The sequence below is a fragment of the Nerophis ophidion genome, linkage group LG28 (assembly GCF_033978795.1).
Source record: "Nerophis ophidion isolate RoL-2023_Sa linkage group LG28, RoL_Noph_v1.0, whole genome shotgun sequence".
Classification (NCBI taxonomy): domain Eukaryota; kingdom Metazoa; phylum Chordata; class Actinopteri; order Syngnathiformes; family Syngnathidae; genus Nerophis; species Nerophis ophidion.
The window spans coordinates 15,589,194-15,599,373 of NC_084638.1; the positions used below are offsets into that span (position 1 = coordinate 15,589,194).

Consider the following 10,180-nt stretch of genomic DNA (forward strand, 5'->3'; position numbering starts at 1 on the left):
TGTGCATACAAACGTTTTTGTTCCGCCGCCACCCACACTTCTCCTAAACCTTTCACCGGGCTGAGTTCATCTTTCCGTGGCCAATCACGTAACAGGATCCGTTTTTTCAGACACCCATCAAATCCAATTCCAGCTTTTGTCTGCCCAATCACAGCACAAAAGTTAGTTTTTTAGCATCTCTTGTGTACTGTAGAAGCTTGTTCTTCCATTGTTACATGTTATTACACATGTCTGCAACTCTGTCCAATGGTTAATTAGATTTTAATCAATTGAATTCCTATATGAAAAACTACCAGCTGGACATTCAATATCTCACTTTGTAGAGCGAAGGATTGTAGTTGCTGATGCTGACATCCTTAGGTTGCTGGTCCAATTCGGGCTCCAAGAATTCTTTCACTATTTTTTTGTGATGTCATTGAAAAAAGAATCATCATAATGTCCGACATCCTAAATTTGTTCGATGAGACAAAAATTTCCCCAGAACATTAGGTATTAGCACACTGAATGAGATTTTCTTACATGATGTCGTTCAAACAGAATGTTGCTCGAGCAGATCGTTTAATATTAGACATCAGGAGAGCAAACAATTTATTATTCAGAGCAGGTTGGTACAGCCGTGATCGTATCGTGGTTAGTACTCTGTGTTGTGGCCGCAGCAACCCTGGTTCGAATCCGGGTCGCGGCACTTTACCCTTTCTTCAAACTGCCTTTTTTTATGATGATTTTTGAAAAATAGGTATCTTGTTCCCTATGGTAAGTGGTTTAATAACATGTGAAACCATATCTTGGTAGTAAAACATATCCGTTCGGGCTCCAGTACTCTGGAATGCCCTCCCGGTAATAGTTCGAGATGCTACCTCAGTAGGAGCATTTAAGTCTCACCTTAAAACTCATTTGTATACTCTAGCCTTTAAATAGACCTTTTTAGACCAGTTGATCTGCCGCTTCTTTTCTTTTTCTCCTCTGCCCCCCCCTCCCTTTTAGAGGGGGTCCGGTCTGATGACCATGGATGAAGTACTGGCTGTCCAGAGTCGGGACCCAGGACGGACCGCTTGTCGGGACCCAGGATGAACCACCCGCCTGTGTATCGGTTGGGGACATCTCTACGATGCTGATCCGACTCTGCTTGGGATGGTTTCCTGCTGTCTTGGATCCGCTTTGAACTGAACTCTCGCGGCTGTGTTGGAGCCACTATGGATTGAACTTTCACAGTATCATGTTAGACCCGCTCGACATCCATTGCTTTCGGTTCCCTAGAGGGGGAGGGGGTTACCCACATTCGTAGTCCTCTCCAAGGTTTCTCATAGTCATCATTGTCACTGGCGTCCCACTGGGTGTGAATTATCCTTGCCCACTGTGTGTGAGTTTTCCTTGCCCTCATGTGGGTTTTCCGAGTATGTCGTAGTCGTAGTGGTTTGTACAGTCCTTTGAGACACTTGTGATTTAGGGCTATATGAATAAACATTGATTGATTGATTGATTGATTGATTGATTGAAGTATTATCAGTTTAAAAAACATTCTAAGTGTTTCCACAAGTACAACAAATAGGCACTTTTTTCTGTACAACAACATTTCTTGAAGCAGTATCTTCAATATAAAAGGCATTTTGTGCTATTGGAGGGGGCGGAAACTGACGTCTGACGCCACCTGGACCACCTGTTCAAAAAAGTTCAAGTGTCACACACACACGTGAAATGTGTCCTCTGTATTTGACCAATCCCCTTATTCACCCCCTGGGAGGTGAGGGGAGCAGTGAGCAGCAGCAGTGGCTGCACCCGGATGGTTTTTCTTTGGGGCCACCATTTGATCATATTCTCATTTTGGACCTTTTTTTGCGGATTTACCATTGGCCTGTGGAGAAGTGGGACTAAAAGAGACAATTATCAGGGGGACTTGAGTTGGAGGCACGGTACCGCAAGTAAGCTGCGGCTTTGGAAGTTTTATCACGTGCTCGTATGTGCATGTCGCTACGTGCATGTCTCCTATGTCACTCTGTAAGTTGTAACACTAACAATAACAGTGCAAGACTAGGCCACAAGCTAAAACTAGTCTATAAATAAATAACATTTTACCATTCTGTATTCTGAAGGCAATCTATGTCGTGTGCTACTCCAGCATCAATATCATCAGCGTCCTCCTGACCGTCACCGTCAGCGTCGGGTTCAAAGCGGTATGGCTCTATCCCTTGTTGGGGGTGGCCGAGTGGTCCTGCCACCTCCACGGCTGCCACGGCGCTTCTGACAGCATCTTCCCTTTCTGAATCGCTCCCACTGGCCTCTAGTCCTTCACTCTCACTTTCCTCATCTACAAATCTTTCATCCTCGCTCCAATTAATGGAAAAATTGTTGCTTTCTCGGTCCGAATCGCTCTTGCTGCTAGTGGCCATGATTATAAACAATGTGCGGATGTGAGGAGCTCCACAACCCGTGACATAACGCGCATATTGTCTGCTACTTCCGGTACAGGCAAGGCTTTTTTATCAGCACCAAAAGTTGCGAACTTTATCGTCGATGTTCTCTTCTAAATCCTTTCAGCAAAAATATGGCAATATCGCGAAATTATCAAATATTACACATAGAATGGACCTGCTATCCCCGTTTAAATAAGAAAATCTCATTTCAGTAGGCCTTTAATTTTATGTGTTGTACCGTGTTGTGAAAAGACTCGAAATTGCTCAGTCATTGAAAATCAGACTTTAATTCTAAATTTGCAGGATTTAAGTATCGTCTGTTCTGAAATTCTCCTGCAGGGGCATCATGCTTGCCCATGATGTTCTGTCATCAGAATCTGAATCAGAAGTACTTTATTAATCCACGAGGGCAAATTAAGATTTTTATCACAATCCCATTCAAGATCAGACAAACATTACAGGGAGACAGAACAGGATCGCTGACGGGTCTGCCAACTTCCGGCGCCCCTCACAAAAAAGGTGAGAAACAGGTAAGTTGGGGAAGGGGTTGAAAAAAATGAGAAAAAATATTCAGTCTAAGCCTGGGCCCCTGGACAGGTGGTCCAGACTGAAGCCTAAGGAAGAAGAATAAAACTTCATAGCCATAGCACACATAAACATGTGTGTGAGAGGGTAACATCAAAGAACACAAAGGACATTAAAAGAGCAGAGCTGATGCGACCAGCTGCTACTCCAGCAATGCTATTTCTACATACTGCTACAGAAGTAAAAGTAAAACAACAAAAACAACAACACATAACTAACCAATAATATATATTGTGCACACATGATTGCACCATTCATAGACAAGCAACCAAACAAAAACATAATTTAAACTCTGCGGTGTTCCACTCCATCACCTGCTGGGGTAGGAGGAGCATGGCCAGAGACAGGAGCAGCCCCAACAAAGCAACCAAGAGAGCTGCCCACAAATTCTCGGCCAGTGTCCAGTCCACATGGATGAGCGAGGATGTGTGCAAGGAGACAGAGATGTCCGATACCTGCTCATTCAGTCAAGACACAGTGAAGCTTGTCGGTCCCGGTGCTCAGCGCCAGCTCCACAGCCCTGTCTCTTCATCCGCATCTCCTCCAGTCTCTCCAAATGAACTCTGGGAGACCCAGCAGCTGGTTTCCATGGCCAAAGGGCTCCCGGTAGGCAGATCTATAAGTTCACAAAAAAGCACAGCAGAAGTCATGAAAGTACCGCCCCTTGTCACACAGTCCGAAAGGGTCCCCAACCAAAAGGCAAAAAACCCCAGCAGGAACACAAAAGGATGACACAAGAGCACAGAGCTCCTGCCACCAGCAGCCACTACAGCGGTGCCATCTTAATAAAATACTTGTATATTTTAGTAATGTATGTATGAAAAATTAACATCTTACCTCGGATTAAAAGGGAACAAGAATATGAAAATGAACAAGGTGTATCGCCACAATTTCAACCACTTTTACGCTTCTGTCATTGTAATGAATGACGCACGTGGGCGCCACTAACTCCCACAGATCATTTATTTTTTAAATGTTGATATTTTTTTAAATGAATCACTTACTGTAACCAAACCAAAAAAGAATACATTTTCAGAATTCTGAAATAAATGAATTATTATAAAATAGTAAAACATCGATTTTTTTTCCATTTAAGCCTGCTGAACACATCTTTCATGTTTGTGTACAGATCTGTGTGTTCCATAAAGAATACCATATTTTTAATAACGTTTGTTTTGTATGTAATGACATTGTTAATTGAAATACAGATGACACAAAAGAACCATGGTAAGTAAGTGTGGCAAAACAAGCTGACGGAAGTGACGTTGGTTACGCGCATGCGTGGACCGATCGGTTGATAAAGCAGGATGGCGTCTGACGGAGAAGTCCTAAACGCGGGCATTATATTTCTGTATTCTTAAATATATGTTGTTTAATAGAGTACACGCGGTTAATAATTGTTTGTAGCCGGATACATTAGTCTGAGCGCACTTTGACACTTCTCCTGTTTGATAGCTTCATTTAAGGTAGCTTGCAGCTAGTTTAGCTGGCTAGTTAGCTTAGCTTGTTAGCTGCTAACAAAGAGACGCGGAAGTTATTTAAACAGCGCTAAGTAGGGAACTAATGTGAGTGTAAAGTGTTGTGATTGTGTGAAAATGTGCGAGAGAACGATGGCAAAGTATGAGGAGGAGTTTTTTCCAAGAAAAGAGGAGGACGAGCGACAACATCAACTACTGGATGTTTATTATAAGAAACATCATAAAGTTGTGTTACACAGAACAGGTTTGTTTACTTCTTACTCTCACATCTTTACTAACTTTATATTTCATTATTAACACTATTTTTAAATATATTGTGTATAAAAAGTTTGGTTGTCTTGTGAGGATGATGTACATACAGTCGTGGTCAAAGGTTTACATACACTTGTAAAGAACATAATGTCATGGCTGGCTTGAGTTATCAATCATTTCTTCAACTCTTATTTTTTTGTGATAGAGTGATTGGAGCACATACTTATTGGCCACAAAAACATTCATGAAGTTTGGTTCTTTTATGAATTTATTACGGGTCTACTGAAAATGTGAGCAAATCTGCTGGGTCAGAAGTATATGTACAGCAATATTATATGCAGTCTATAATATATACAGCAATGACAGTAGAATGGTGTTCCTGGTATTAAAGGCCTCACATTTTCTCCTCCAAACATATTGCTGGGTTTTGTGACCAAACAACTACATTTTTGTTTCATCCGACATCACATGGACAAAGATAAGACCTTCTGGAGTAAAGTTCTGTAGTCAGATGAAATACAAATTGAGCTGTTTGGCCACAATACCAGGCAATGTCCAGAGGCATTAAAATATTCACGCAATCGTAGGCCGAGTCCGATATAAATGAAAATAAACCTAATAACTTAATTATTGCCGTCATCAATACATTGCTATGTCCATGTGTTTCCTTTCTGGTCAGTGGAATTTAAACTGGACTAAGATGTCTCACTGTGTGCATTGCTCTCAGCACCTGAGCATGTTAATTCCACAGTAGACTTACAAGAACAAAGTGAGCCTATTGTCAGTCATTCACAATCTTTGTTTTGGCTACTTGCAATTCTCCTCCACTTGTTTTCTTGTGTGCAGTAGTGTTCGTGACACTCACTTTAATGTTGGAGATGGAAATAGTCATTTTAATACAGCGCTCTGGTACAGGCCTGGGATACGCCTGTTATATGATAATTTAATTTAGGGCCTTTAGGAATCGGCAATTTTTTCGTCCATTTGTGTCAAGGAGGTGAAATTAGGTCTGAAAACCTTTTACAAGTTGACTTCATGTCCATTAGGACTTTTAAAAGTGTAAAATATCATCTGCCCTAAACAGAATATTTTACTTTGAAAGTAAACTGAATAATTTATTTAGTGTTTATGCATGACTTCCTGTCCCACACAAGCAGATTTAAGCTCAATTGAACCGCCTTGTTGTGTCGACCACTACATATAAACGCCAGGCAGTGGAAACTGACACATTGCCTCGAAAACAAAAAACAGAACTAATCTGTCGCCGTGGCACCGCCGTTCAACATCCAGAGGAAATCCCCTGTTACACTTACAAACGTTGCTTGGCGAGATCAATGACAAAACTTTACATTGGGTTCAAGGTACAAAGCAAAAGGAAATACACTTTCAACCCACAGCACTTGCAGTGAGCAAGCGTGACCACAAGATGGCAACATAGCAGATACAATTCAGATTACATATTTGCACTGTAAACAACCTAATCTTTTTTCCAAGTTTATACATCAATAAGTGACATGAAAATCACAGGGGGCGCTGGAGCCTATCCCAGCTGCACTCAGGCAGCAGGCAATTTATTGCAATATAGATTTTAAGCCATATTGCCAAACCCCTCGTAAAAAGTGATCTTAATTTTCTGTGAATAATGTAAAGCGCAGTGTGTTTGCTTTTAGGCCAATTCATATAATAACTTGTTTCTTTAAATTCATGTGAACTTACTGACTGAATCTGGACATTTCTCAAGCATGTTTGTCATTTTGTGTCCTGCAGATGTCCGTGAAGAACAATTTCTGCCTGAAAAACCGGAGTGTAGCTTCAGGATGGTGAAGGAGGATCAATCAAAAAAGAAGAACAGGCGCCACGGACCCTTTGGTGTCTCCTTTAATTCTTTGACACAGACCCTTCCCTGTAAAAAGGAAGAGGAAGACTCACTGACACCCCACATTAAAAAGGAAGAGGAGGAACACCACATCAGTCAGCCTAAATGGTTGGAGGAGTTCCCAGTGACTGGTGTCCTTGTGAAGAGTGAAGATGATGAGGTCAAAAGTGAAAGTGAGGAGAAGAGAGAGGCGGAGCCTCCAAGCAACAACTCAACACAACACATGACAACAGAAGCTGATGGAGACCACTGTGGAGGTTTTGTAGGAAGTAGCAAATTGAAAGTACACACGAGAACACACACTGGTAAAAAAAATATATATTGTTCAATCTGTGGCTTATCTTTTACAAGGAGGGAACATTTGAAAGTACACATGAGAACACACACTGGAGAAAAACCTTTTATCTGTTCAAAATGCGGTAAAGGTTTTACACAAAGTCAGAGTCTGAAAAAACACACAATGTTACACACTGGAGAAAAATCTTTTATATGTTTAATCTGTAGTAAATGTTTTATACAAAGTCACAATTTGAAAGTACACATGAGAACACACACTGGTGAAAAACCTTTTTCTTGTTCAATCTGTGGTAAAGGTTTTGCACAAAGTTCATGTTTGGAAAAACACAGAAGAAGACACAGTGGAGAAAAATCTTTTATTTGTTCAATCTGTAGTAAAGGTTTTGTAGAAAGTCAATATTTGAAAGTACACATGAAAACACACACTGGCGAACAACCTTTTCCCTGTTCAATCTGTGGTAAAGGTTTTACAGAAAGTCACAGTTTGAACAGACACACTAAAACGCACACTGGTGAAAAATCTTATTCCTGTTCAATTTGCAACAGAAGCTTTTGTGACCGACAAAACCTTGTAGCACACATGAGAACCCACACTGGTGAAAAACCTTTTTCCTGTTCAACCTGTGGTAAAGGTTTTACACAAAGTCGTTGTTTAAAAAGACACACGAGAACACACACCGGTGAAAAACCTTTTTCCTGTTCAGTCTGTGGTAAAGGTTTTACACAAAGTCAGAATTTGAAAAGACACAAAAGAGTACACACTGGTGAAAAATCACATTCCTGTTCAATCTGCAACATAAGCTTTTGTGACCGATCAAATCTTGTAGCACACATGAGAAGACACACAGGAGAGAAAGTGTTGAGTTGCAGTGTGTGTGGTGAAAGATTCTCTTATAAGTACCAGTGTAAGAAACACAAGTGTGCTGGTGAGAACAGCAGCAGCAAATGAAACTTCAGGATTTGAAATAAATTGTCCACACTTTAATTTTGACTTTCTAACAACATCAGCACATATAACATGTGTGACATTGTTGTTTGTGTAACAATGTTTTTAATATGCTTCTACGTTTATAGATTAGATATTTTATATTAATGCTTTTTTCAGTCAAGTACATGCATTAATATGCAATAATGTGTACTTTTGTTAAAAACTAACAGAACAATTTGACTGATAAGGTGAGAGTAAACAGTACAAGACATATTTTACATACAATAAACATTTTATGTGTATATATAATCATAATACAATTTTGGATTTATTCATAATAGTGTTTTTACAGGTGCTTGAAATATTGAAGTTTTACATATTTTTATTTATATTGATAGGTTGATTGGTAACACTAAATTGGCCTTAGTGTGTGAATGTGAGTGTGAATGTTGTCTGTCTATCTGTGTTGGCCCTGCGATGAGGTGGCGACTCGTCCAGGGTGTACCCCGCCTTCCGCCCGATTGTAGCTGAGATAGGTGCCAGCGCCCCCCGCGACCCCAAAAGGGAATAAGCATTAGAAAATGGATGGATGGATGTTTATGATCCCATTGATTAGCCCCTATTTATGATATACATATTTCCTGGTTCACATCTGAAACATCTTCTGGACCTCTTCAGGAAGCATATTATTATTTATTTTATACATGATTTGAACAGTTGTCTTTTATACAATTTTAAAATGTGTGACTTTATGAATCAGTTGTTGAGTCTATATAGTTATTTTATTAAGTATCTTTATTACTCTCTTTTGTAATATGATGATTGTTTTGTGATTGTTTTATATGTATGTCTCCAGACCTTTATGCAATATAAAGGTGAGAGAACATTACTGTATTGTTTGTGGAAGGATGATCTTGTTTTAACAAACTTACAATTGTGGATAAAACAAAACATTCCATTGTTGTGTTTTAAACATCTTATATGTTTGGTTTTTTTAACATCCCCAAAACTTTATCAATTTCAGAAAACAAGTTTGGAGTGTCAGGCAAAAGCCAATATTGTACATCATCTTAACAGAGATTTACTTTGCATACATTCATAAAATAAACTGTTTATTTTATTTCTCTTTCACAGAAAGAACAATTGTCACTCACTCACTCACTCACTCACTCACTGTGATAGCAAAATTACTTATACTTGTTTAAATAGATGATGTTCTTTGAAGTGGGTACCAAAAGTTGTTCATTGGGTTTAGGAATGTGACGCTCTGCAAGAGGCCTCTAATCTGATCGGGCTTTTTCTCCTGTGTCTTTGATGTGACATGTGGACTTTAGTTGACCTGGGCATATGTGTCATCTATTCTTGACCCCCTTCTGGGCTAAATTGGTCCCCTTTCCTGAGTGACATCCCCCTTCTGGGCAAACGACACCCTCTCCCCTTCACAGGACTTTGGGTATTCATTCCACTGGGGTACTGTATGTTAATGAGCATGGAGGGTGTGATTTCTGAGAATGTATAATTGTCATTTCAAATTCTAAAGGAGTTAGAACAAGCTGGAACGAACGAATGTGTCGTTCTGGTTTGGTCTCGCTTTGCAAAGCTTGTTATTATTTGTTTGTTACTTTAATAAATCATTTTAAAGCTATTCGTCACTAAAGAATCGTCTTTAAAAAATGTCCACGACAAGTTGGTGTCAGATGTGGGATCCCAAGAAGATCGCTGTTTCCGTTCGCAGAGGCCGCTGAAATGGACTGATCAACCCGGCAGCACAAAAAAGCTGACGTCTCCTTCCCAGAAATTTGAAAGGACGTGAGAGTTTTCGAGGCCCCTGCGAATCGGACGGTAAATTACTTGAATCATCCTGACTGAAATTTTAAGACAAATCTGTGACATTTGAATTTTAAACAAAAGACGAATCCACGAAAGGTTTTTTTGTGTGACAAAGCTTGAGTGATTTATATGTTTCATACATGGGAAATTAGCCGTTCTTTTTCCGTCTCGCTACGATTTAAATGATGGGTTAGAGTCCCTGGGTTAGAGTCCCAAAATGTAGCGCTGGGTTAGAGTCCCAAAATGTAGCGCTGTGTTAGAGTCCCAAAATGTAGCACTGGGATAGAGTCCCTCGGTTAGAGTCCCGATTTTTAATGCCGGGTTAGAGTCCCGATGATTAACAATTTCTATAAGGCCGTGAGTGTATGCCCGGTTAGAGGCCGGAAGAAACAACACAAATTTTAGCCTGTTAAATTTAAACGAGAAGAGCGGAAAATTAAAACGAGCTTGAATATGTGGTCTGAGAAAGTTAAGCCTGAAGTATTCGATTATGATTTCCCATGTATGTGCACAATGAAAGAAA

The 10,180-nt window shown here is 40.0% G+C and overlaps 1 protein-coding gene across 1 annotated transcript; it reads left to right on the forward strand.

The window, feature by feature from the left end:
• Positions 1–4,266: 4,266 nt before the first annotated feature.
• On the forward strand, positions 4,267–9,634 carry LOC133545147 (gastrula zinc finger protein XlCGF57.1-like). The gene is made up of 2 exons (XM_061890510.1): positions 4,267–4,718; positions 6,494–9,634. Exons 1-2 carry the CDS (start codon positions 4,592–4,594, stop codon positions 7,846–7,848), a joined length of 1,482 nt encoding a protein of 493 aa, XP_061746494.1. The 5' UTR covers positions 4,267–4,591; the 3' UTR covers positions 7,849–9,634.
• The last annotated feature ends 546 nt before the right edge of the window (positions 9,635–10,180 follow it).

Coding starts and splice junctions, on each gene's coding strand:
- LOC133545147 (XM_061890510.1), top strand. CDS start 4,592: ATGTGCGAGAGAACGATGGCAAAGTATGAGGAGGAGTTTTTTCCAAGA. Junction 4,719..6,493: donor AGTTGTGTTACACAGAACAG/GTTTGTTTACTT, acceptor TGTGTCCTGCAG/ATGTCCGTGAAGAACAATTT.